This window comes from Scatophagus argus, chromosome 17, assembly GCF_020382885.2.
Source record: "Scatophagus argus isolate fScaArg1 chromosome 17, fScaArg1.pri, whole genome shotgun sequence".
NCBI classification, from domain to species: domain Eukaryota; kingdom Metazoa; phylum Chordata; class Actinopteri; family Scatophagidae; genus Scatophagus; species Scatophagus argus.
The window spans coordinates 3766888-3794312 of record NC_058509.1 but is presented as its reverse complement, the minus strand read 5'-3'; the positions used below and the strand labels follow the sequence as shown (position 1 = coordinate 3794312).

Here is a 27425-nt window from a genome sequence, read left to right as displayed (position 1 = left end):
CCAATGAGACTTAACAGTTGCAGCAGTTTTATATTGAATATTTGCATCTGTTGTACTCATGTTTACCGTGTGAGTAACAGACTGAATGTGGCAACAGTACATTATTCTGAGGAGTCCTCATAAACCACACATGCCAGTGATTCCGTGAGTTCGTAGTGTTCACCGCTGCTCCCTGTGGTCGAGACATCTACGTCTGTTCATTGGCTACTTCTTGAGTCAAATAGTGACGTTTCGATCAGTGATTGGCAAGACGTACCGCCGTTGGCTGTAGGAAAGGTAGCGTCATGACGACTGAAAGGGAAAAGATGAAAGATGGCTGCCACTGTTTTAGCTAGTAGTGCAATTCTTCTTGCTTCTACCTTGGAATTGTGAAGCTAAGGTAAACGGCGCTATTTAAAACATATATCTACCGAACTGCACAAGTGAAACTTAACTACCGAAATGAACAAAGTGGTTGCAAACTGCTTCTAGCTTCCTCACGCTTTGCTAATTGATGTTAGCATTCTAGCAAATCATGTCTACCTGCCAGATTGAACTAAAGTCAGACACAACCCTCTCCCAGCAAAACTGGTTTGATATAAACACAGTTGAACATTGCTTTACAGAAGAGAAAACAGCTAGCAGCTAGATTTACTGATGTGTTTTCTTTGATCATAGTTTCAACACAGATTTATTTCTCTGTACACAAGTTTTTTCAGTAGGTTAGACAGCCCTTGCTTATGGAATTGGCAACTAATAAGGACATAGTAACATTTAATATTACAGTAACACAGGTTAATATTACATATAAATTTGGAAAAGCTTGTTAATACCTTTGTTTTTATCGATCTTCAAATAAACAGCTTACCCAATTTTGCAATGGAGAAAAAGTTAGGTGACCGCTTTCTCTCCATCGCAATAACAGCCCTAATATGGATGACTGCAGGGCAAGGAAGGAGAACTTCATACATTCATACACGCATAATGTTTTAATATGTCTTACATTTACTGATTTTCTTACTGTCTCCTTTCCACTTTTTTCAGCTTTCATGGACAAGCAGAGAAGGCAGTTAACTCCTGAGCAAGATGCCCTGGAGCACATAGTTGCTTGTAGAGACAAACCTTTTCTGGAGGAAAGGTATATAGACTCCTTCAAAGGTAGGAGCTGCATTTCTGATAGTAGTCTGTATATCAATATTAAGGTGATTTTTCTGGTATCATTTGAAAACAGGCTGGGGTAACCAGTCCTTCAAAGTACACAGTTGATTTTTTGACTGTTAATAGGGATATTCCTGTTCCTTAGGAGTTTTTGTAAGACATGCTGGTAAAATGTATCATAACTCAGTACAGAGTTAGACGGTGCAGATTGAGGAAACGTGAGTTTTGCCATAGAAAAATATTTAAAAAAAGAAGTAACTAATTTTGGCAGGATTGAAATTTGTCTTTTCATCTGAATATATATTTGTCTTGATGAAAGTAATGCAATGATGTCCATCATAACTTTGTTATTCAGACCATTATTACTCTGAACTAGTGTTTTCATGATAATCTTTGCTTTTGTAGGGAGAGGAGTATTCACCCACAAAGCCATTGTACCATCTGCTTTTGTTGTTGAGTATCGGGGGAAGATCTTTCCTCACAAAGACTTGAAGCCAAAGAAGAACTGTGTTGATACGCTGAACAATTACTTGTTTGAGTTTTCATGGAAAGGAGAGAACTGGTGGTAAGTTATGTACTTGTTCTTGTTGTTGTGGTTTGTCATAAGGAGACCTTGCCAGGTTAAAGAATGATTGAAAGAGTAATTTTCTTGCAGCATCGATGCTTCGACAGAGGATAAGACACTTGGAAGACTTGTGAATGATGATCACATAAGTCCTAACTGTGAAGTGAAGAAGATTGTTAATGAGGAAAAGCCACACATGTGCCTGTTTGCAATAAAAGAAATATCTCCCGGTGAGGAGATAACTTACAACTATGGGGACTCCTCTTACCCGTGGCGCTCAAGGGTAGGTTTGTGTTATTGAATGAGTCTTTCACTTGCACAGTCACTTACCAGTTTGTTAGGAACGCCTATTTAACACTAATGCACATTTGTGCAGCAGTCCTGCAGTAAATCAGTTACTGTTAAAACCATTAGAGGATGTAGTTTTTGGTGCAGTAAAACTGTAGTGCATTAGGCGGAGAGTGTTTCTGTAATGTGTCTCACCCTCTTTGATATAAATTAGGTGGACAAATTTAACATTCATAAATAGTAAATATAAATAACGTGAAAGCCTTGTCTCACCACACAAGGGGTGAGACAAGGATAATTCATTTGGTTGCAGTGTGCTGTGATAAATTACATATTTTTCTGTGCGTGTACAGATAAAATCATCTACTATATGGATAACATGTCTTTGCACTGTATTCCCAGGGAGAGGACTTGGAGGCAGCTTCTGGCTCTGAAAATTTCAGCTCTGATGATGATTCCAAACTGTCTGACAGTGGACTAAGTCGTGAAAACGATTCCTCTGAAGAAATGACGGGGACTTTGAGGCAGAGGGAGCACGAGGCTGCTCTCAGATCTGAAGAAAATCAGAATGGAGACTGTGGACCCAGCAAGGCTACACGAAAGCCCAAATGCCCTTCTTACACCAGCAAAAATTATTGTTATGTCTGCGGAGCAGGTTTTTCTAAAATTGCTCGACATCTTTTAAGGCATGCTGCTGAAGAGCCTGATATTGCTGAAGCTTTTGCCTTACCCAAAAAATCCAAGGAGCGAAAAAAGTCACTTGAAGATTTACGGAACCGCGGAAATTACAAACATAATCAAGAGGTGTTGAAGAATAACAGTGGAGAGTTGAAACTGAGAAGACGACCAACAACAGTGACGTTCAGTGCTAAGGAACACATGCACTGTCCATACTGTAAAGCCATGTTTAAACGTAAACAATTGTGGAAACATGTCGCCAGAAGCCATTCTACCGAAAAGCCAAACTCTACAGCACATGGCAGGTCAAGAGTCTTAGCTGGGTTTGCCCTTGCAGAGTCACCACTCTCCCAAAAACTTCATTCAGGTGTGTGGAAGATGCTTTCAACTATGCAGCAAGATGACACTGCATCCGCTATTCAAAATGATTCCCTTCTTATACAGCTGGCACAGAATCTGTCTGAGAAGTATGAATACAATACGAATAGATATGAATACATCAGACAGAAGCTGCGAGAAATGGGAAGACTTTTGATAGCACTGCATGAAAAGTCTATTTTTAGCTTTGAAGACGCTGTCAAATCCAAGAACTTCTACAAAGTTGTTGAGGCTGTGAAGGAAATTGCTGGTTTTGATGAGAAGATGCAGAGCTATAACAAGCCAAGTCTTGCTTTGAAATTAGGGCATTCACTCAAAAAAATAGGTGCCATTGTCATCAAAGGTGGTCATGGCAATGAGCAAGGTATAAGAGACACAAAGAAATTCATGAAATTGTGTACAAATGAATGGAGTCAACTTGTCTCGCAAACAGCCCTCGCTTCATTGGGTGGACAAAAAGTAAACAACCCATCTACCATTCCATTCACACGTGATGTGCAGGTTTTCTACAGGTACCTGGAGAAAACCTCAGCTTCTGCCATTGAGAGACTGAAGACAGATGGAAGCCCACAGTCGTACACTGCACTTTGCAGAGTGACACTTGCACAGGTGTCGGTCTTAAACAAAGGTGCACTCGAAGTCTCAAAAATGACACTGAAGGCATTCCAGGAGAGGGAGGACACTACCAGAGTGTTGTCCAAGCACTTCATCAGAATAAATATTCTGAGCAGGACAGGCCAGAACGTTGCTGTCTTGTTGACCTCTGGACTTGTGAGTGCAATAACGCTGCTTGTTAGCAAAAGAGAGGCATGTGGCATAGGCCGAGACAATCCGTTCCTGTTTGCAAAGCCGGACTCTTCTTCTTCAAGCCTTTACCATGGACGGACCTGCATCAGGGTTTTTTCAGCTCTATGTCGTGCAAAGAACCCAGAGCATCTCAGATCAGTGCATCTTCACAAGCACATTGCAAGAATTTTCCAGATTCTCAACCTGGAGAATGACGAGCTTTGTCACCTTGCTAAACTATTGGGCCATGACATCCCAGCTGAAAGGGATTATTATCGTTTGCCTGAGGCAGCTGTGGAACTTGCAAAAATAGCCAAACTTCTTCTGGCAATGGAAAAGGGTTCACTTCAGGGATTCAAAGGAAACTCACTGGAGGATATTGAGATTGACGGTATGTGTAATACACAGTTCTACAGTGCTTGTTCAGTTGAGATATATCACAACTACAAATGCGTGCATGTTATCTTTCTTTTTATTCAAGATGAATTGGAGCCTGATGTGGAGCAGGCCAACTCTGAAGCCAGTGATACTGATGAGGACAATGAAGAATCAGATCTTTTACTTCAGCAGGGTGGTATGTTGTGAGGAGAAGCCCCTTCCTGTACCCGTTTATCTGTAATGACATAACGTAAGATTTCTTTAAGATCAATATCAACAAAAATTAAATTTTAAATACTTGAAGTTGATATTGATCGAAGAACTGAAACAAAATTAATCGAAAGATCCAAAGGAATCATGAGGCAGTCATGCAGTTGTAAAATAAAGACACAACAGAAGGAAGAAGGGTGTTTTGGACAAGGATTTTAAAATTATTTTGCAACTCATCAATCCTCCAAAGTGGCTTACGAAACATTTTAACCATCACATAAATTCTGTACATTCAAGTACTTCAGCGATCAGCAAAAATGGGCTAAAGTTTCACCAGGTTTTTGATATGTCTGAATGATGTTATTATTTTTAATATAGATTGTAAATTTGTTCTAGACTTGTCAAAGAAGGTTGAAAATTTCTTCGATTTTCTGAGAGAAACACAGGATTTGAGACCATCGTTAGTGTTGTTTGTACTTTAATCTTTATATTTTTGGATAACTTTCAGATGCTGAGGAACAACAAACCGAGAAGCAGAGATGGCAACCGACTCCTGAGCAAGATGCCCTGGAACACATTAAGGCTCGCAGAGACAAACCCTTCCTGGTGGAAATGTTTATTGACCCCGTTAAAGGTTTTTATATTTAAAAAAAAAATCTATATGACCCTTTATTTAATGACATAATCTCATGGATATTTCTTAAATATCACACAGGATTTGCTCCACTGGTATATAGGATGAATTTGTTTTAGGATGTATATGTTTTTGTTGTAAGCAGCCATTGGGATGATTGGACAAAGACTGAATGTAATTTTGCCTGTTATTTCTTATTATTCTTATTGTTATTGAAGGGAGAGGTGTGTTTACTTGGGAATCAATTGAACCCTCCACCTTTGTCGTTGAGTATCGGGGGAACATCATCCCTCAAAAAGAAACCAGGGAAAAGACATGTGGTGATACTCTGAACAATTTTTTATTTGACTTCTCATGGAGTGGAACAAACTGGCGGTGAGTTTATAGCGTATATGTCAGATTTTCAGCGTGGCCTTGTTTTTTAATGGTATATAAAGGCTGGTTATGGGAAGTATTTTTCTCGATAAAGATTTATGTAAAGAAAATAAAGTACAACCAAAGTGTGACTTTTGGTAAATTAATCAACAGTAGATTTGATTAGTTTCATGAGTCCAATTTCAATCATTCACCAACATCAGTTTCAGTCAGAGTGATAAAACAGCCATTTTATGTTTGAAGTTTATTCAGAGTGTTTTGCTTGCAGCATTGATGCTTCAAAAGAGGATGGGACCCTCGGACGACTTGTGAATGATGATCACAAAAGTCCGAACTGCAAAATGAAGAAAATTGTTTGTAAGGGAAAACCACACTTATGTCTGTTTGCAGTGAAGAAAATATCTCCCGGCGAGGAGATAACTTACAACTATGGCGACTCCTTGTATCCTTGGCGCTCAAAGGTTGATTTATTTTCTGCCTAGCTTTTGAATTTTTTTTAAAATATATATATACCATGCTATTGACAGACAGGGAGATTCTTTTCATCATGTCATACAACATCCTGTTTATTGCATATATGTTTCTGTTCTGCTGCTCTCTGTTTATGTCAAAATATTAACACAGAAGCTCAATAATGACCTCAGACATGAATCAAAACATCTCCAGAATGTTTTGTTTGTACATATTGTATACAAAAACTGAATATGTAAGCTTTGTCAAATGGGGAGTTATTGCAGAACTGCTGTAGATTATGTGTGGCACAGTTGGAGAGGTGATGCAAATAACACTGTTAGAATTTCAGTTTGACAGCTTGCAGTAGTGTGTGCAAGGAAATGTGTTGTCACATTTCTTCATGAATGTCTGTCTCCTTAATATTTACAGGAATCCAGTGAGGAGCTGAATACATCACAGACGGACATAAATGCTTCTGCATCTTCAGCAGAGGATGAAAATGTAGGTGTTGAATGTATTTCCCTGATTAAGCACCAGTCAGATGTGGTGTCCGAGGGTTGGCAGGTTTCATAAGTAATAATTTTGTTTTTCACTTGGCCAAATATCCATCACAGTTACAGAGGACAGTCACAGTCAGGACAGCAACTCTCTTAGCTCTACTGAGAACAACTCTATTGTAACAAAACATGAGGAGGCACCGCTTAACCCCTTTTACATCAAGCATAAATCTGAGTGAAAATAAAGTACAGGCTTTGCTCAAGCCTCCTTCAAACAAAATAAGAGTTCAGAACAAGCCAAACAAAACAGAGAACATGAAAGTCTTATGTCTGGAAAAAGTGAGATTTGAATCAGTTACATGTTGATATAATGATACTGTTAAGAAATTAGAAAATATGTACAGTTAGAATTTGTATGGCATACAGTGGAATTTCAAGCTTACTGCTTTTTCGTCTTTCGTTACTACAAGTGTATTACACTTCCGTTCCAGCTTGAAGACCCTGAGGAAGCCTCCAGTTCTGCAGGATCCTGCTGTGATGATGTGTACGTACCTGTCGCAGAATCCAGTAGCGATGAGAGTTCTGCCAGCAGCAACAACCAGCGGTGTCAGAGGAAGAATCGCAAGATGAATCCAGATTCTTCTACACAGCAAAGCTCTGTGCAGCCTGTCAATGCTTCGTGTGCCCAGCAGGCAGATGAAGTTGATTACAGCTCTGATGACTTTACCTCTGATGGAGAGACCCAAGCTCAGTCCCACAGTAACAAAAATTATTGTTACGTTTGCGGGAAGGCTCAATCTAAAATTTCTCGTCACCTTTTCAGACACAGAGATGAAGAGCCAGAAATAGCTGAAGTGTTTGCGCTACCCTTATTCTCCAAGAAGCGCAATATGCTACTGGATAAGTTGCGCAGCAGAGGAAATTACAGACATAATCAAGAGGTTCTAAAGACTTGCAGAGGAGAACTGAAAGTGAGAAGAAGAAAATCAAACATGTCTGTCAGTGCTGAAACATTTGCACTTTGTCTGTTTTGTAAAGCCATGTATAGTCGCAAGGACATGTGGCGACATATGCGAAAGTGTTCCTCAAGGAAATCCTCAACGCCTTCAGCAAGAGGCAGGAGCAAAGTCTTAGCACTGGTTGCTGCTGCAGAGTCAACAGACCCTGAAGAAGTCTCATCAGAGCTGCAGAAGATATTAAAAACAATGAAGAAAGATGAGATTACATCTGTGGTTATGAACGATCCCCATATACTGCAGTTGGCACGGTGTTTGTACCGCTCCAATGAAAGGAAAACAAGAAAATATGATAGCATCTCACAAAGGCTGAGGCTAATGGCAAGACTCCTATTAACATTAAGAAAGAATTCCATAAGTAGCATTGAAGAAGCTATCAAACCCCAAAACTTCAGCAAGGTCGTTGAAGCCGTCAGAGAGCTCGCTGGTTTCAATGAAGAGAAGAATTCCTGGGACAGACCAAGTATTATGACAAAACTGGGAAATTCACTTAAGAAAGTTGGTGACATTAACTTCGCCAGGGCTTTGAAAGAAGAGGCTGATAAACAAACGATACATGAAGCGGAGACGTTCATAAGGTTGTGCGCAAAGGAGTGGAACTATGTCCCTCCGTCAAAAAGGGTCAACAAAGCACCAACCATGCAGTTCATGCATGACGTTCAGCTTTTCTATCAGCATGTAGAGAAGACTGCAGCTTCTGCGGTTGAAAGTCTGACGATGTACGAGAGCCCTCCGGTCTACAATGCGCTTCTCAGAGTGACCCTTGCTCAGCTGTCTGTCTTAAACAAAAACGTAGTGGAACTTTCAAAAATAACACTCAAGTCATTCAACGAGAGGGTCGAGTCCGAGCGTCATGAAGACGTAGCAGGTTGCCTGTCGCACTTTGATCAGATGCTGTCCAATCACTTTGTGAAGATCAATGTTATGAGCAACTGTGGCAAAAACGTTGTTGTTACATTGACCCCTAAATTGCTCTCTGCAATAACGCTGCTTGTGAGCAAGAGAGAAACATGTGGTGTTCATAAAAGTAATCCCTTCTTATTTGCGAGACCTGTCGCCATTCCGACGAGCGTCTGCCAGGGACATCAGTCCATCTGCATTTTTGCCAATCGGTGTGGCGCGAAGAACACGGTGAACCTCAGGTCTGTGTTTTTTCGGCGGCATGTGGCAAGAGTTTTTCTGATTCTCAGCCTCACGAACGATGAGCTTGCTGAGCTAGCCAAAGTGCTGGGCCGTGACATCCGGACCGACCAAGAGTATTATCAGACACCAGAGGCATCTATCGACGTCGCAAAACTCTCTGAGCTGCTGTCGGCAATAGAGAATGGATCTCTTGAAAAATTTGAAGGAAAATCTCTTCAGGAAATCGAGATTGCAGGTATGTGTCCAGTCCAGTATTTAAAGGTTCCCTGTGGAGTTTTCTTTTAAATACATTTCACTCATAAAATACATTGTGTAGTCTAGTCTATTTGTGGAGCCATTTTAATTTTTGATTTTGAAATTTTTGATTGCTTGTATGCTCTGTTCTTCTTCTTCTCTGCCTCTTGGTGACTGTTTCTTGGTACCTAACCACCACCTGTCTGTCATTCAGTCAGTGGAATAGAGTGTTCTCGTATACAAGTCAAAGATTCCACATGATGGCTTTACAGTGTTCTAACCTGTCAAACAACATTAATAACTTAACTAACTAACTTAATGCCATTGTGATATCAGCATGATTGTATTTATGTCTTGATACTGACTGAAACCATATCACCCAGTCTTATTGGTACTACGGACATATATGTGTATTTTGCTTTCCTTTGTAGATGAACTGGAGCCAGACATGGAGCAGGACAAATCTGAAAACAGTGACGCTGTGGAGGACAATGAAGAATCAGAAAGTTCTCTTCAGCTGACAGACATTTTTAGTGGCCATGAAGCAGGTAATATACAGTACTTTGTTTATTTTCTCTGGCACAAGCCTACCAGATATGATAGATATCTAGATATGAATGTGATTGTGTTGTATTTAAATATTTGTGTACCAACTAGGAACCTTTGAATAGTTTTGATCATCTCTACCAAAGTCAGGCCTGCTGTACAAAATTGATATCAAAATTTGCATACGGTGTTACATGCAGTGCTGCACCAAGATGGTTACATAGAAAGTTGAAGATAACAATGTTTTAGATGTGTACTAGATTACACTACAAGAAGGACAAAATGTATAATATGAAATATCAATATAACAATCGATATAGCGTCTCAAGCCTTCTCTGAACTTCTGCCCACCCTTGTCTGCTGTATGTTTATCTCCTCCAGGTCTTTCCTCCTCAAGAGGCTCGACAGCTAAGAGAGAGAGAAGAGTTTCTTCCTCGAGGAGACGTGGCCGAGGCAGGAGCAGGAAGGAGGATAGTGAAAATGAGACGCCTGAGCTGAACGATGAGAAAAATGATGAGGGGAACACAGGGAAGGATGACGGAGCAGAGGAAGTTCCCATGTGCTGTGACATCAACACACCTGAGAAAACGCTGTCTTGCAGCATTGAGGAAGCAACAAAGCCGTTTTTTAGCGACGAGGAGGACATGAATGTGGACTTTGACATAGACGTGGACACAGATGATGATGGTGTCGAAAATGAGGGAAATGGTGGAGACAGTGACACAGACAGCTCAAAATCAATGCCTCTGATGCCAGATGTTCGAAATATGACAGAACAGGACGATGACAGCAGTGAGACTGAGAAGACCAACAGCTCGGCTAACGAGGACACCACTGTTGCAGACCTTGAGAACACCATGGACATCGATGCAGTGAACCAAGCGGTTAACAAGGATCAAAAGAAAGGAGAGGAACAAGGTGATTGCATGTGTGTGGATAGCAGAAGTTCTTCTACCAATTTAAACAGAGGTAAAATTGATCTAGTTGCTCTTTAGGAGAAGTCAAGAAATCGCCAAAGTAGTTAGGACGAATGATCTGGTAACCATAAATGTCATGAATTACAAAAGTTTGTGCCAGTCTAGTAGATGTCAAGCTATATCAATGAATAGATTTAAACTTTGACCTGTTAGTTTTGCTAGTTTGCGAGGAAAAGGACGCCGGGATGGGAAGTTGAACATCTGTTCAGTAGCTGTTGAGATAATTCACTCAAACCCAAAACTGTCAGCCTTATGGTGGCACGAGCAGGTTTCATCCTCTGGAGATCGTGATGACCAAATGTCAGACCAGTACGTACGGTAGGATATTAAATGCATCTGAACTGTGTAACAGGAACGTGGTTTTACATCCATATTTGATGTCATTGTTTACAGAAAAGAAGAACAAATTATCAGCTGTTTTGATTGGAATGAAAGAAGTGAAGATATTAATCCCCAAACTGGACATTGTGAGTATATACATTTCTTGCCTTTTTCTCTTATTAGAAACTGGTTTATATTAGAAAATATGTCTTAAGGCTTTCTTTATAGACGTGCTTTTGGCCACCCCATCACCCATCTCCTGTATAATGTCTGACGTGACCACGATACTCATTGCTAGACTTTGGCTTTATACACATCTCGAAAAAAAGTAAAAGAAAAAATGTCTCGACAATACGTACTACTGCTTTTAAAGTCTGATCATTTGCAGTCTACTCGTTTTCCCCTGAAGAGTTTTTTCTTGTTTGTTCGTCCACACAAGGAGGAATTGCAGTCTCCGGTCCACATTTCCAAGTTATCATCTGTGTGTAACTCTGTCAAGAGGCTGGTGGAAGATCAGCCCATCCATGACAACAGCAACCAGCGTCCAACGTCACCATCCTCCTCAGATGTCAAAAACAAACTTACCTCTGCAAAGGTAGGGGATCACGCTATGCTATGCGGTTTGTCAGGTGAACATAGCATTAACAAGGGTGTTTATGTCATTAAGTCATTGTAATGATAAAACCAGCTGAGCTCAGTACTTCTGCTTTTTAGGATACACAAGCATTCTCACTGAGAGCTGATATGAGCAGGTTACCATTTCCTCCGTTCCTTGAAGGAAGATAAAATTATACACAACTTTTAAGATTTGCTTGCAGTTTGCTGTTTGTCACATATCTCAGATTTGTGAGAATTGTTTATTCTCAGTTATTTAGTTCTTTAAGAACAAGAGTGTACCATTTTGAGTCTATTAGTGTAAAAATTGTGAAAATAATTTATGCAGTACATGTCACCTCCGTGTTATCTGCTCTCTTGCATATCAGGCAATGCAGATGACCTGCTCCCACTGCATGAAGACCATGATGAAGGGCCAAACTGCTTACCAGAAGAAGGGCTTCACAGATGTCTTCTGCTCAAAAGACTGCCTATTTGAAATGTTTCCCGTCAACAAACCCGTCACCAAGACCTGCCACTACTGTCATAAGTGAGTCTGTGACAAGCATCACTTCATCTTAAAGTCCTGCACGGCTGTCCTCGCATCTCGCAGCCTGTGTGCTTCACTTCCTGAATGTCTTTTTCCTGGTTTCCAGTCTTGTTACTAAACACGTCAGTATGTTGTCACGATGCTGATTCGAACCTCCAGCAATTCCTGTCTTTGACAGCAATTACAACAGGTTTATTTTTATGATATTCTGCAGTTAATTTAAAAAAGTGGCTGTCTGGAAGAAAACCCAATGTCCTACTCCGTATACATTTTGGAAATCATCAGGTTTCTTTTAAAAGTGCATGCATTGTGGTAAAGGGCTACAACGTACGTAAACTGGCAGTAATCACAGTGTTGATGGTATTAGAGATTATTGTTGTTGTTTCACTCCGGTTGATTCTCCTCGTTTTGTAAGGGCCATATCACAGCCTCTGGACCTTATCATGGCTGCAGTGGACATTAAGGGAACTATGAAGGACTTCTGCAGTGTGACCTGTCTGTCCTCTTTTAAGTCCAACAATGTGTCCTCTCCAACATCACAAACACCACAGCCGATCTGCAGCAGGTGCAGCAAATTCTGCACTGTAAGCAGGAATAATCTTTTATTCAACTTCAGATCTTTGCCAACAAAACTGTTCATTTTAACCACAATCTCTTTTTTTGTGCTCCATTATGGTTATCTTCTGCAGACCACTCATGAGTTGACCCTGTGCGGGACCGTCCACAAGTTTTGCAGCAAGTCCTGCTTGGAAGATTCTCACAGGGACAACACGGCCATCTGTGAGCACTGCAACTCCGCCTGCCTCAACAAGACGCTAATGCTGAAGCTGCAGGAGGAGGAGGAGGCGGAGACGAAGACCAAAACCATCTGCAGTGAAGAATGTCTGAACAAGTTCAAGGAGGTGCATGAATATCTAAATTAGGATCACTCAACGAGAAGATTTGTGATTTCTGTGAAGTTATTCTTAAACCCACCAGGTCTGATTCCTATTTGATAGGTAATAAACATGAAAACAAAATTGGAATCACATAAAATATTCTGAAATGATAAAAATGGGTTCATTTATATTTTTGTCATTGCCAACAAATTCCATTACAAAAGACCCAAACCAGCCATGCTTGGCACTCAGCCAGAGTTTTAAGTTTTTGGCTCACTCATAGAAAGAGTTAGTGGGGAACGATGAAACAGTGCATTTGTTATGGACGATTTGCAGCCACAGATTAATGCATGTTTGGGTCCACTACTGAGTATTTATGGTACAGTAAAAAAAAAAATCAAAGCAATCTGCAAGAGATCCGCCACATACTCAATAAAGACTAATTAACTGGATTAACTGGAACTGTTGCGCCCAAAGCAAGGCACTGTGACACTTTTGCACTGATTAAAGACTTTGCTGAATAAAATGTGTGATGTTATATTTTCCATTTCTGCTAATGCACAGACAATCAGGAGACCCCACCTGTGCACCATGTGCCACACTTCTCGACTGGTGTCAGACATGGTTCACTACAGAAGCGATGGGGACGTGGTGGAGCTCTTCTGCACTCACACCTGTGTGACGTCGTATATGCTGACTGTTGTACGAGGCCTTCAAGGTACAGCGCAATAAGTTTTCTCAAGAGAGCATCTTCGAGCATGATTCTCTTCCTGGTGTATAAACAGATGCTTGTTTCTTATTTATTCATCGTTTATTATTATGTTTTTTCAGAAAACAGCTCAGCTCAGTTGAAGAAGAGAAAAGGAGGTTTAAAATCCAGACTAGATGAAAATGATGCACCTGCAGCTGCTGAATCGGACACAGCAACACTCGCCATTACAAAGTCGCTGGCTGTCTGTTGCCACTGTAGAAAGCAGCTGCGGAGAGGACATGAATTTTACCAGCTGAAGAGCTCATCAGAGTTTTTTTGCTCAGCTTCTTGCATCTCTGAAGAGTATCCACATGTTAAAATAGTCCCCAAAAAGTGCTACAACTGCTTTCAGTAAGTCTGGGATGTTTTTCATGCTCCATGCTTTTTTCTGTCTATATGTCATCTCTCTTCTTTTTTTTTTGTTTTTATTTTTATGTTCCAACTTCTCAGTTTAGAGAATTCCCCACTTTTTTTTTCAGTCTCGTGATCTTAAACGGAAAATGTTCAGACTAGACAAAACAAACAATTGCGGTGAGAGTTTCTTTACTTTTTAACTTAACGCACAAACAGCCCTAAAAGCTTTTAGTGGAACAGTTGCTGTTTGCCCTCTCCAACACAAGTGACAGAGCTGTTAGACAGCTCATGTTTTCCAGGTCAAGTAATGTAAACACTACTTTGAAATCAGGAGACTGAGGCTCTGCATCCGACCATCTTCACAGATTCTTTGTAAAACATGACGAAGCCTCCACCATAGAGCTCACACAATCTCACCTTGATGTTGTTCCCCCAGGGTGATAAAGCGGCCTCACAACGTCATCCTCGCTCCCATGGATGATTCAGGAACTATGATTGAATTGTGCAGCGACACCTGTCTCTCTTCTGTCAACTCCAAGAGGAACATGGCTGCACCAAAACCTCCGCCTCCAGCAGGACCTCAGACAGAGTGCAGGATGTGTGCCAGATTTTGCATTGTAAGAAAATGTTAGATCATTACCCACAGATTTCCAGTGTATGGCACTGGGACTGTGCAGTCTATTGTTGAAGTGATATGATATTTAAAGGAAAGATTTCCAGTCATTAAGAGCATATTTGGTCTTTTCTCTGTACTTGGACTTTGTTCAAGGTGTCACACAATTGTCCTTTAATGGATCTTTAAGGCAAGAGGAACGTAGAGGAATTAGCTCTAGGCTGTACCTTCTTCTAGGATCAATCCGTTCAGTTATTTTTTAACTGAAAATATGAAAATAAAGAATATCACAAGCCTTATCCTTGAAATAATCACAATTACTACACATGAAAGATAGATATTTTTCTGCCTTTACATTAATTACCCTGCACATGCTCTTTTTGTCATCCTCAGTGCGAATCCAGGCAGACCCTGGATGGCTCGATGCTTAGCTTTTGCAACGACGCTTGCTTCACGGGCTACTGCAAAGCCAAGAATTTGCCTGTGGTCATTTGTGACGTCTGCAGCTCCGTTTGCCCCGAGAAACGTCTCGTGCTGAAGGGGGAGGACGGCGGTAAAACCCTCTGCAGCGAAGAATGTCTGGTCAAGTTCAAAGAGGTGCAGAAATCAAACACAGGAGTCATAAAGATATTAAGGATATTACTAAGCTATAAATACCTAGTCCAAAGACCTAAGATCCAATATTCTCCTTGAAGAAGGCTTCAGTAATTCATGTAAACCAAAAGTGTGTTAATATTTGTCTCCTGGCATTGGAATGAGCAAAAATTAAATGATCACGATCAAAAGATACGGTCAGAGTTGGTACAAACAGCTGCGAAGTGGCAGAACGCATTGATTGCTGAGCACGTAAGGGAATTCTGTTACCTTTTTTGTAATTGCAGTTATAGTAAGTAAGAATTTAGATGTGATGCTTCAAGACTGGGAAATTTTTGGTTCATTTATCTTGAAGGTGCTTCAAAGTGCTTGAATTTTACTGTTAAAGGAACACGGAATTTTAAATATCTCATGAACACCATCTGAACCCTCAGGATCAGCAGACGGTCTGAGCTGTTTAAAATGTGTTGCTTTGCTCATCCTGCTCTGAGCCTCACATTGTTTCTCTGCTGTTCGTATTCTTTCCAACTTGTCGCAGAGAATTGAGACTCCTCAGCTGTGTCCCCTGTGCCAGACGTCTCATCGGATGTCAGACATGATCGAAAACAAAAACGATGAGGGCATGCTGGACTTCTTCTGTAGTAACAGATGTATGATGGTACACGAGGCTCAGTCTCTCACTGTGTCAGGTACTACAGCTTCTTCTCCTTCACTCTGTCACTCCCTGCACTGCCTTTATCTGCATTACACTTTTCTACTGAATTATTGAACGTGTGTCTGGCAGGAGTTATCAAACATAAGGCACAGAACAGTTTGCTCTACTTAGTAATGATCTTCACCAAACACAGATGACTCTAACTAACTTCTACCTCACACTAGCACACACCTGTACATGCATATTTATGCTCACATGCTAAACTGGCTTCTTATTTATTTATTTCCTTTCTCAGAATGTTTAGTTTTTTTTATATTGTATTTGTTTTAGCCTATATATTCTACTCTTAGCCTATATATTCTATTTTTACTTAGCTTATATTTCTATTTTTTATTTAACTTTTCATTTCATATTTTTCTTTATAAAATACCATACCTGTTGCTCCCGGGACCTGAGTCCTAATTTCATTCCATAAGCATGTAAATGTGAGCTGGTATGACAATATAAGTTCCCTTAACCTTGATCTTTGATCCTTAATCCTTGATCCTCTAAAACTAGAAACTTCTTAGATAAGATAAGAAGATAAGATAAGAACTTTATTGATCCCGCAGGAAATTGTTGTGCCAGGGTTGCAATACAAAGAAGCAAACAAAAGTTGAAAGTAATTTCCCCACAAAATATAAAAATAACATAATATAAAAATAATAAATAATATATAGTATATACATGAGATATAGATAATAGCAGATAAGGTGCAGAATGGCAACGGATAAGGTGTGGATACAATCTTAAAGTGTTAATTCTAGTGCAGGATAAATTGTTTGGTCCTATGTGGAGACAAAACAATTATGTTCCCGTCTCTTTATGCTAGACTTGATTTTTTTTGTCTGTCCTGTGATGAAAAATCTCTGTAGAGCATAATTTGACTCATTGTTTCACCATGTCTTTATAGGAAGGAAAAGCCCAACATTTGATGATATTGACATTAAAGAAGTGAAGCCATCGCTAATAAATTTGGACTTTGTGAGTATTTTCAAGAATAATTGTAAGAATTTTTTTTCTGGAGGTGAGTTTCAACATCTGCGTGTTACAGTCAAGTAGATTCACCAAATTACACAACACTTTGAATCAGACCTCACTGCTGTAAATGTTACACAGCTAATGGGTTTGTCTCTTCACTCCTCATCCAGATTAAAAAAGAGCCCATTGATGAAGAGTACAACCACAATCTGTCACCCTCCATCTCCACTGAGCACATCAAGGACGAACCTAAAGTGGCGAAGGTAGGTCACGCGATACAGGCCAACTTTATTTTTTATTATCGTACTTGTGTCCGTCTGTAATTGATTCTTAAAATCTTATTTCACATTTAGAAAAAATTAATTTAAACTAATTTGATTTTAAAAAATGTATTGTTGTTATTGTTGTTATGGGAAAAGCTGGAACAAAATGTATTTTTGAAAATTCTTAAACATGTTGATTTGCAATGAAAATGACTGTGTTTTGTAACATAAACAGACAGCAGACAGGGCCATAAAGTGCAAATAAACTGTGTTTCCTAAGAAACAATATTGCAAACGTGTCTGAACATACACGATGTGTCAGGAAGATGATGCTGTCCCCAGTGAGGAGGAGGAAGAGCAGGAGGGACACAATGGAGGACATTTATGTTTGTTTTTTTGACAGGAGGATTTGATGATCAACTCAGTGTTCTCCTTGACTGAAGAATCCACGTCTCCAAGGCCCACTGAGACCCACCTGGATCTGCCCGCGTCCTGCTCCAACTGCAAGAAGGCCCTGATAGACGGAGAGACTGTTTATCAGAGGAAGGGCCGCGCTGATATCTTCTGCTCTATGTCCTGCCTTTTGAATTTTTTCCAGATGAAACAAGCCAAGAAGTCCTGCCACTTCTGCCTTCAGTCAGTCATACAGGAGTTTAATTTGCTGAATTTTGAATGTGCTTCAGCTAAACTCATCTCAGCTGTATCTGCGCTGACCACATCCTCGCTCGTTGTCTCAGGGCAATAACACAGCCTCAGGACGTCCTCCAGGCCCTGGTGGACACTGAGGAGACCATGAAGGATTTCTGCAGCCAGACCTGTCTGTCCTCCTTCAGCTACAAGCAAGTCATGTCCACCAAAATACCCATCGTCCCAGTCAAGTCACACTCACAATGCAGCATATGCAGCAGATACTGCATTGTAAGAGGGGAAAAAATATTTTATATTTCTTTGTTGTATTAACAAAGGAACCTGCCAAATGATTTTGAACTCTAAACAATTGACCAGAGTAGAACACACTGCGCTTTGTTTATCCTCCTGCAGAGCAAACATGAGATCATACAGCAGGACGTCATCCATAAGATCTGCAGTGATCCCTGTTTTCTTCGCTTCTGCAACATGAACAACCTGTCTGTGTGTGAGAACTGTCGCTGCCACTGCAACACACCCGTCATGCTCAAAATGGAAAACGGCAGCAAAAAACTCTGCAGTGCAGACTGTCTGGACCAGTTCAAACGGGTAACAACATTTTAAAGCATCTGTCAAACATCAACGAATATTTTAAAAAATTGCTTTTAAAAAAGGGAATGGAATTACTGAAACAGACTTATTTAAGTAAAACTAGGATAAAACAGGAAAACATGCTGGGCAACATAAAAAAAAAGAAAAAGAAAACAAAAGCTTTTTAATGTTTGTCAGATGTTATCCACTGCTGTTGTTGAATGTCTTGATGCCCGACAAGTAACCTGGACCCCTCTAAATTCCCTAAACGAAGGGACTAAAAATTTGCTGTTGTGCTCTGTGCTGTTTTTATTACTTTACAGAAAATCATAGCACCACAGCCGTGCGCCATGTGCAGCACCCCATGTTCGATGTCGGACATGGTTGAAAACAGAAACAGTGAGGATGTGGTGGAGCTGTTCTGCACCAGCAGCTGTGTGATGGCGTCGAAGATCCAGGCTGTCAGCGCGTCAGGTCCTGGACTGTCATTTTCACAGCTCATTGTCATCCTTTTTCTCTTTCAATTAATACAAAACATTCCAGGTCATTTGTGGTGGAGATTAGGGACATTTCTTCATTTGGCCAAGCTTTTATCATGAAAAATCTCTTTCTCCACAGGTCTTCCACTGAATTGCGACAGCTGTGGTAAGACTACAGTACCAGCCTGCCACCTCGCCATGTCAGATACCTCCATCAGAAACTTTTGCTCTCTAAGCTGTGCCATGGCTTTCAAGGTACGACAGCCTACAGCCTAAACAGCATTCAGAACTCTTAGTAATGCCAAAAACATCAGTGCTCTGCTCCTAAAGGAAATTAAAAAAAGACTTTAAAACATGAAATGCTATATTTGGGCCTTGTGGCTGAAAGACGCAAGTATTGATTAAGAGATGGACTCTCAATTGGGCTTTCCTGGGATTTGTTGAGAATATATATATATATATATATATATATATATATATATATATATATATATATATATATATTAGTTATTGAGCGCACCTGAATATAAGCTGCACCCACTAAATTTAAAAAGGAAAAAAAAACTTGTACATATATAGGTCGCAATTGTCTATAAGCCGCAGGTGTCCACGTTGTCAGTCTCTCTTTCGTTGTTGCGACCACATCTTTAAGTTTAAAACCTTTGCCCTGCGCTTTTGTGTTTTTGTACCACAGGAGACCCACAGTGGTGCCACTGAGACAGCAGCCTCCGACCAGACCAGAAGTGATTTCCTCAAATCACCAGAGAAACTGCCATGCGCCCAGTGTCGCCGCATTTTAAAATCTACGCCTAAAGTCGTCCAGAAAAAGGTGTGTTGGTCTGTGTTTTTGTTTTCTGAAGATGAAACAGGAAGCATAAAGCTGTCAGGCTGTGATAGTGTAACATTCCCAGGAGCCGCTCTGTGAATCAGCTGCTCAGGTCTGTGTGAGTGAGGCTTGTACATCCTGATTGTAGCAGTGGATCTTATTGAATTTTTATCCAATGATTTTGTCACGACTTTGTCCACCCACCAGCTGTAATCCTCCCAGTGTGACTCCTCATAAACAGTAACAGTACACTATGACGTGTTTGTGCACAGGGCAAAATGAATTTTGTGTGTAGTCTGGCCTGTTCTGAAGAGTTTAAGAGAGCCAACAACATCATGGGCAAGTGTGAATACTGTAAGAATGAAAGGATAATCAGAGACGCCAGGAGAGTCGACGGCAAAGACTGCTACTTCTGCAGCGACGGTAAGACGACGCAGACAGACAGACAGAAGCACAGAGTTTAAAAACCTGGAGATCCCTGAGCCTTTCTTTATTTCCCCACAGACTGCAAGATGCTCTTTCACCACGAGCTGGAAAAGAAGTGGGGTGAACACTGTCAGTCATGTGCTTACTGCCTCTCCATCTCTAAGACACTGGTGACAGCTCAGTATAAAGGCACTGAAGAGGAGTTCTGCTCTGATGACTGCAACACCAAGTACAAAATGCTTTTCTGCCATGTAAGTAGAGGCGGCAGGTCAGCCACAGCACAGATTACCTGCCTGTTGTGGGTTAAGTTGTATTCTAGAGTGTGTCGTTTTGTATTGATAATGTTTTTACTGGCTCAGAGTAAGTGATGTCGTGTTGAGATTAGTAAAATTACAGCTAAATAATCTAAAATAACGAAAGGATTGGTTCATTAGATATTACATGTTAAATAGCAACTAATTAATTTTGACAGTAATCAGCATATAAACAGATGATCTGAACAGCTAGTTGTTGTTCATGTTTTTCTCTCAGGTTGCAAAGTGTGACACCTGTGGCCGCGAAGGGAAACTGAGGCAGAGTCTTCCCATGCTGGGCAAGGTCAAACACTTCTGTGACCTGAAATGTCTCCTACATTACTGCAACAGACAAGTCCAGATGTTCAACACAGGTATGTATTTGCAAACATTTGCTTATTTGCACATCCAGCAGACACAGAACAACATGATCACTCTTTTTGATTTGTGTTTGTGTCCACCTGGTGAATGCAGGTTCATTATTCACTCAGTTTTAAGAAATTCTGAGGGAAAACGTTTAACTCTTTAGCCGTTAAATGTTCCACTATGTTCAGCAGTTGGTCTCTGTGTGTGACTGCTGTCTGGTGCCGAGCAGGTAGTGTACAGTGGGTTAACAGAGCGCCTTCACCTAAAGCAACTGAAGATGACACTATGAGAGTGGACCATTTGCTATCAGACAGCCAAACATTGAGCTGAAACTCACTGTAAAGCTCTGCAAAGATTTATAGGAGGGCTGCAGATTCGCTATGAATCTGTCACGTTGTTATCTGACACATAAGATGAAGAGCATCAACTTAACGTTATAAGTAAATTCTGACAGGCCTGAGCTCTGACACATAAAGGCCACATTCCATTTAGTAGCATGTCATGTTTTCTTTACTACTGCATGTCTCTCAAATTTAAAACAAAAATAACCAGTTGAAGGTGGATTATCAGAATCCATTCGTCAGGTTTTTGTGAGATCAGATTGCTTTGACTTTTGTTTCTATTTACGGTTTAATTGTTCAAAGGTCCGTCACCAGCGTCCTCTGCTGACTGCTCTTTGTTTCTCTCCCAACAGTGTCTTCACCTCCCAGATCTGCAGGCGCAGCGGCGTCCTCCCCAGTCATCACTAACGTTATCTCGCTCGCTGGCGCTTTGGCTCAGCAGTGTGGTGCTTCTGCCTGCTCTCCACAGCCAGGTACAGGCTCACACAGACTGATTATGTATGCATGTAGTGCAGAAGAGCTGCTCACTCTGGGAATTTAAGAAGCTTCATGTACTTTTGTTCCGTTGCTGTGGGCACTGTTTGTTTTTCTGACTCAAACTCTGTCTGTTGTCCACAGTGCCTGTCCCCGACATTCAGACCAAGGTTGTTGGACACGTACGTTTAAAAACTAAGTCCTCCACACACTAATGACGCGTCCCTCTGTCAACTTTCCTGTTCTCTCATTTGAATTAGCCAACATAAAACCTTAACAGTATGAGAATTTCATACAGACAGACGGTGTATGCAGATTGTTCTTACTCCTTTTGAAGTTTGACCTGTTGATGATGTGGCCATTATTTGTTTGTTCTTCAGACCGGCGTCCAGACAGTCCCCAAGGAAGTGAAGAACAAGTCCATGCTCTGCACACCATTGGTTCATAACAAAGGAGTCTGGTGTACAACCCAGAGTGTCGACACAGAGACACAGACGGGTAATTTTCACCCCTTGGATATTTTTTAAATGTGAAGCCAAATTTTTGTGATGCAGTGACAGAACATACACACACACACACACACACACCCTCTTTATAGTATTAAGAGCTGGGATGTTTTCTGTTTTCTTTTTTTGTTGTGTGCAGACAGCTTTGTACCCAAAGCCACAGACCTGCCTGTCCCACTGCCGGTTTATGTTCCTGTGCCGATGAACATGTACAGCCAGTACACACCAACACCTGTGGGCATTCTCTTACCGGTATCTGAAACACCTGTTTTGAACTGTTTTACTTTGATCACCTACAGATATAAAATGTTAGTGCTGCACTCTGTACTGTTGAGCTATCCACTAAATATGAAATATCCCACAGATAATTCTGTGTTGGTGTGGTTGGGATTAGGCAGCACAGCCTCCAGATTTTACAGATTGTCTTTTCCAAACTGTCCCTGCCGCAGCTGCCTGTGCCCCTATTTGTCCCTGTGAAACTGGACAGCCCTGACCCAACTGTGAAACCTGTGAAGGAGAGGAACCCATCTGACCCCTTTGAGGGAGAGCTCACCTTCAAGCCTGAGATGAAGAAGACGCAAGATGAGAAGAACGAGACAGAGGATGCACTGAAAGACAGATTGGTGGGAAAAGAGGGACAAAGTCAAGAAATTCCAAAGGGTAAGACATTCGATAAACCTGAAGTGATGGGACCTGCACAGGATGATGAAACCGATAGATCACAAGACCTTATTCTTTGAACTTTTCCAGCTCTTCTCCTGATGATGTCCAAGTTAAATAAAGGCCAAATAAAGGAGAAGTATTACAAAATGTTATAGTCACATTAACAGTAACCTCCTCTCTCCTCTGGTATTCAAACGAAGCAAAAACATGCAAACTCTCCAGCCACATACATACCTTCATTCTTTTCAGAGCACTGGAGTGATGTCCTGCATGCAGATCGTCACTCCATTTTCAACAGCCAGGAGGACTCTGGCTCTGGCACCGCTTATGGGTCGTTCAGTCGACCACACACGGACGTGCTGAGTGAGCCTCAACCTGAGCTGCCACCTGCAGCTCCTCCTCCTCGTCTGGAGGTGAGGGAGGATCCCCGGACCCCCCCAAGTCCTGCACCGACTTCTCCACTGTTGCAGCAAACTGTGGGGAAGGTCCACAACAAGAATAAGGTAACGAATCACCTGGGGATTGAGTTATGAAGCTGCAGTGTCATCTTTCTGAGGTGTAAAGTGCTCTCTGCTCTCTGTCGTAAGCTGCAGCAGTTGTCTAAGGCAGTGAAAAGGAACATGTCAAGGAAACACCGTAAACTGAACAGTCGACGTGGAATCGACGCCTGGAAGAGATGGATACAGTGGAGGGAATCACAGACCAGCCTGAACCTCGTGTCTTGTATGTTTTTTTGTTTTGTTTTTTTTGTTTTTTGGGGGGTTTTTTGGGGTTTTTTGGGGGGGGGGGTTTGTTTTTTTTTCTTTTCACAGTTTGATTGTCGGTTGGTGGACACGATGGTGCGACCCTCGCTCCAGGTTCAAATCCTGGTCTGGGCCTTTCTCTCCAGCTTTCTCCCACAGTCCCAAAAACATGCATTTTAATTAATTGGCTACTCTACATTAGCCCAAGGTGTGAGTGTGTGGATGTTTATCTTTGTGTGTCAGCCCTGCGATTGACTGGCGACCAGTCCAGGATGTACCCCTTTTGACTGTGGTCAGCTGAGATAGGCTCCAGCCCCCCTCCCCCGTGACCCTGACAGATAAAGGGGTATATGAGGGGCATTGGGTTGCCCGGGCGATGGTGTCTGATGTCTGATGTAGTTGTTTTGAGAACAAAACCTAACAAATGCAGGTTGCCTTTTTTTGTGCTGTCTGAAACAAACACAAAGTGACTGACGCGTCCTCCAACACTTTCTCTTCTGTTAGCTCGTGCTGTGACCTTAAACGAAGACGTTCTTCTCTGCTCGGCGACCGAGCTGAGCGACGGCCTGTTTCGCTTCATTAGGGAGGTGAAACGAGCTGATGGAGAGCCGTACTCCCCCGACAGCCTGTTCTACCTCTGCCTCAGCATACAGCAGGCGAGATGAGCAACACTGCACACTGACACAGTACACTGTGACATGCTTCGCTCACATTTTAGTCTTCAGTCTTTTCATGGGGATTTTTTTCTTTTGTACCTTCTAGTAAGATTTTGTCAAGCTGTGAAATGTTACATGTATGAATTATAAAAGCTCATTAGTATTTCTAAGATGTTTTATTCCATTTTATTAACATACTCAACAGACTTCTCCTCCTCCTTTGCTATCAAAAATATTGACAAGAAAGCGTTAGAACATTATTATAATTTTATGTTGCATACATAAGCTGTATAGACAAATTAATTGGGACACCTTACCCTTAGACCAATAGGGACTCACATTCTAAATACACAGTTTCCACTCTTTTGTGGGAATTTGTGCCCATTCATGCAGCAGAGCATTTGTGAGGTCACACACTGATGTTGGACCAAAAGGCCTGGCTCACAATCTCCATTCCAGTTCATCCCAAAGGTGTTGGACAGGGTTGAGGTCAGGACTCTGTGTGGGCCAGTCAAGTTCTTCCACACCACATTCCTGGGCCACAGTCATGCTGGAATAGAAAAGGGCTTTCAACAAACTGTTGCCACAAAGTTGGAAGCATAGCATTGTCCAAAATGTCTTGGTGTGCTGAAGCATTAAGATTTCACTGGAAGTCAGGGGCCGAGCCCAACCCCAGAGAAACAGCCCCATAAAGACGTAGACTTTTGTCTATATAGTGTACTTACATACAGTTTTTCATATATTTTTTTTAATGATAATTTACATTTCTGCATATGCAGTATATTTTTGATGTCATGTCACCGTTTTTCTGATTCTGTGAGACACAACATAACTGTCACTTCCTGCTTGCTGAAGGAGAGAATGACTCAAGTTGCTCCTTGTGTTTTATAACTACTGCAGCACCAGCACCCCCTGCTGGACAAATATAGGCATTAATTCTCTTCTTCTTGGTTGCCTTTACAAACTGTAGGCACCTTCAGAAATACTTTGGGATAAACTTTTATGGTCTTATTGTTTTGTCTCACTGTCATTTTGTCGTTTCTCTTTAGTACCTGTTTGAGAACGGCCGTATGGAGAACATATTCAGTGATATGACCTACGACAAGTTCTCCAGAGAGTTCACCGAGATCCTGAAAGGTTTCAAACCCTCAGTCACAGCCAGCGGTGAGTCATCATGTCCTGTTTCTGTCTCTCATCTCTTCAGGGAGACCAGGTTTATAGTGGGTCCATCTTCTCCTCTTCAGGTTATATTCATTCCCGTGTGGAGGAGGAGTTTCTGTGGGACTGTAAACAGTTGGGGGCGTACTCCCCCATCGTCCTCCTCAACACTCTGCTCTTCTTCTGCTGCAAGTACTTTGGCTTCACCACGGTGGAGCAGCACCGCCAGCTGTCCTTCGCCCACATCAAATGCTGCACCAGAACCAACCAGAACTACACCAAGACCACCTTCCTACGCTTCTGCCCACCAATATCCATAAATGAGACAGAGTCAGGTACCAACGTGGCTGCATGTCAGAGTGACGTGTATTGTAATAATGTGGATTCCAGATATAAATAAATTGTGCGTTTGTCAGATGCAGACGCTGTCCCAGCTAAGAAGCGTAAGAAGAATGAGTGTCGAGCAGAAATCCTGGAGATGATGGAGAACACTGAGAACCCTCTCCGCTGTCCGGTCAGACTCTACGAGTTCTACCTGTCCAAGAGGTTTGTAGATTTTTTAATAGATTTTAGTTTCAGTTGTGTGATTTACTTACCTGCTTATCTGTTGCATTTCCTCTCCCCTCCTCCTGCTTGCTGATGTGATGTTATTTTGTAATTTTTTTACATTTTCTTATAAAATTTGAATACAGTTTTTGTAAATACCTGTACTTTGAGATTTTAGTTTTTGTTTATCCTTTCTTTATAGTTTATCCAATTTTTTATACTACTACTATATACTACTATACTTTTCTCCTTTCTTGGTCGGGAATACTACATGTGCAATGTCTGTAAGAACAAGAATTTCCCTCCAGGGATAAATAAAGGAATTCTGATTCTGATTCTGATTATGGTTTGAGATATGTCCAGGATGGGATTTTGAAGGGATTTTGAAGCTGTAAACACTTAAACAAATCATCACCTTTGAGTTGATGTGGTGAACCTGTTGGCAAACAGTCGGCAGACATGGAGCAACGTGATCATTTACTTTCCGTCGTGCTTCTGATCAGCTGATGGATTTAAGTCCAATATTTTCTCTCCTTTTCGCTCCTCACACTCCTGAGGGAAATGTCTGTTCACCTGCTAGTCACTAATGGTGTCAGTCTGCCATTGAGTGCTGTTCGGGTTGTGCACGGTGGGTCTTTGGAATCAGAATCAGAATTCCTTAATTTGTCCCTGAGGGGAAATTCTTTAATTTAATTAATTTAGTTGATGGAATCTTGTTGTGTTGCAGCTTTCTTATTTCTCTCTCGTCTTTAATTATTTATTTGTAAAGCATGTTTTGAAATGTTTTTTTTTTAAATGTTGTGAAATATATTTTAGGTTTATTATTCAGAAAGACCTGGAAACGCTTTTGACTTTTACCATCAGAAAGGAACAAGTGAAAACAGCACACAAATGTCTGCTGGTAAACTTTCTGATCTTAATAGTGAACCCCGTTTTGTTGAATTAAGTCCTAATAAACCCCACCATTTTAAGGTAATCTTCAGGTAGACATAAGTTGCAAAGTTTGTACCATACTTCAACGAGTACCTCCAGTAAGACAAGTTGGTACACATTAGGGTACATCAAGATACTGTAAATTAGGCGTGAAATTGGGGGCAGTCGTGGCCTAGAGGTTGGAGAAGTGGCTTGTGATTGGAGGGTCGTCGGTTTGATTCCCCCACTGGATGGGCAGGAAAAATTTGGGTGTGTGTGGAGTGATTAATGAAAAAAAAAAAAATTGTCTTTTGAAGACGTTTCACCTCTCATCCAAGAGGCTTCATCAGTTCATGCTCGCTTGACTAGGGACTCGCCTGGACTAGTCCCAGACTAGTCCCATAACTAAGTCCAGTTGCATTCGATTGAATTTCCTTGAGATAACCATGACCTGGATGAATGAGAATATTCACAGGCTTAATATATATACTGCCAATAATAGCTGATGCTGATTCTGATTTTGAAGAGTCTTTTAGGCCATCTTTGTTTTCTCTTCTTCCATGCAGCTCAGAGTCGGTCAGGCAGAGCACCGACTTGTTCTACCTCCAACCAGATGGCTCTTGTGTTCCTGACAGCCCTTGGTGGTACTCCTCCACCCCTCTGGACAGCAGCATAATGGAAGCCATGCTTGCACAAATCCTCGCCGTCCGAGAGCTGCAGGAGGGTGATGGAGGACGTCTGGACCAGCAGAGGTCAGATGACAGGGAATTTGTACCCGATGAGGAGGAGTCAGAATGATCGAGCTCAGTTGTTTTTTTATGTTGTTTTTTCAGAGCTGTGTTTGGTTATCAGGTGTTTAAAAATCAAAAAAATTGTGTAACTACAAAAAAGTCCTCTTTCATTAAATCATTTGCAGGTTTTGACAAAATC

At 41.3% G+C, this 27425-nt stretch overlaps 1 protein-coding gene across 7 annotated transcripts; it reads left to right on the top strand.

Annotated features, from left to right (window-relative positions):
• Window positions 1-203: 203 nt before the first annotated feature.
• Window positions 204-27425, top strand: LOC124074833. Of its 7 annotated transcripts, none has more exons than XM_046418127.1 (46): window positions 218-379; window positions 1024-1137; window positions 1543-1702; window positions 1793-1985; window positions 2393-4223; window positions 4314-4406; window positions 4929-5054; window positions 5273-5429; window positions 5698-5890; window positions 6312-6383; window positions 6871-8773; window positions 9204-9320; window positions 9700-10236; window positions 10689-10762; window positions 11056-11211; window positions 11600-11760; window positions 12176-12344; window positions 12450-12662; window positions 13203-13356; window positions 13470-13740; window positions 14180-14360; window positions 14750-14953; window positions 15489-15639; window positions 16558-16628; window positions 16796-16888; window positions 17292-17524; window positions 17626-17806; window positions 17930-18124; window positions 18430-18580; window positions 18725-18840; window positions 19280-19414; window positions 19684-19834; window positions 19916-20088; window positions 20369-20504; window positions 21191-21310; window positions 21456-21493; window positions 21692-21809; window positions 21957-22069; window positions 22267-22477; window positions 22730-22983; window positions 23068-23203; window positions 23728-23879; window positions 24929-25043; window positions 25124-25372; window positions 25460-25583; window positions 27062-27425. In XM_046418127.1, exons 2-46 carry the CDS (start codon window positions 1029-1031, stop codon window positions 27291-27293), a joined length of 10722 nt encoding a protein of 3573 aa, XP_046274083.1. In that variant the 5' UTR covers window positions 218-379; window positions 1024-1028; the 3' UTR covers window positions 27294-27425. The 7 variants fall into 7 exon arrangements, with proteins under 7 accessions (XP_046274087.1, XP_046274086.1, XP_046274083.1 ...); XM_046418125.1 differs by having other exon boundaries at window positions 219-379; window positions 11059-11211; window positions 25454-25583; XM_046418129.1 differs by having other exon boundaries at window positions 219-379; window positions 21957-22051; window positions 25454-25583.

What these genes read in the sequence shown, in the direction of transcription:
- LOC124074833 (XM_046418124.1), top strand. Translation starts at nt 1,029, where the DNA reads ATGGACAAGCAGAGAAGGCAGTTAACTCCTGAGCAAGATGCCCTGGAG. An exon ending in CTTACCCGTGGCGCTCAAGG is followed by an intron (nt 1,986 to 2,392) that starts GTAGGTTTGTGT and finishes CTGTATTCCCAG; the next exon opens with GGAGAGGACTTGGAGGCAGC. An exon ending in CTTCAGCAGAGGATGAAAAT is followed by an intron (nt 6,384 to 6,870) that starts GTAGGTGTTGAA and finishes CTTCCGTTCCAG; the next exon opens with CTTGAAGACCCTGAGGAAGC.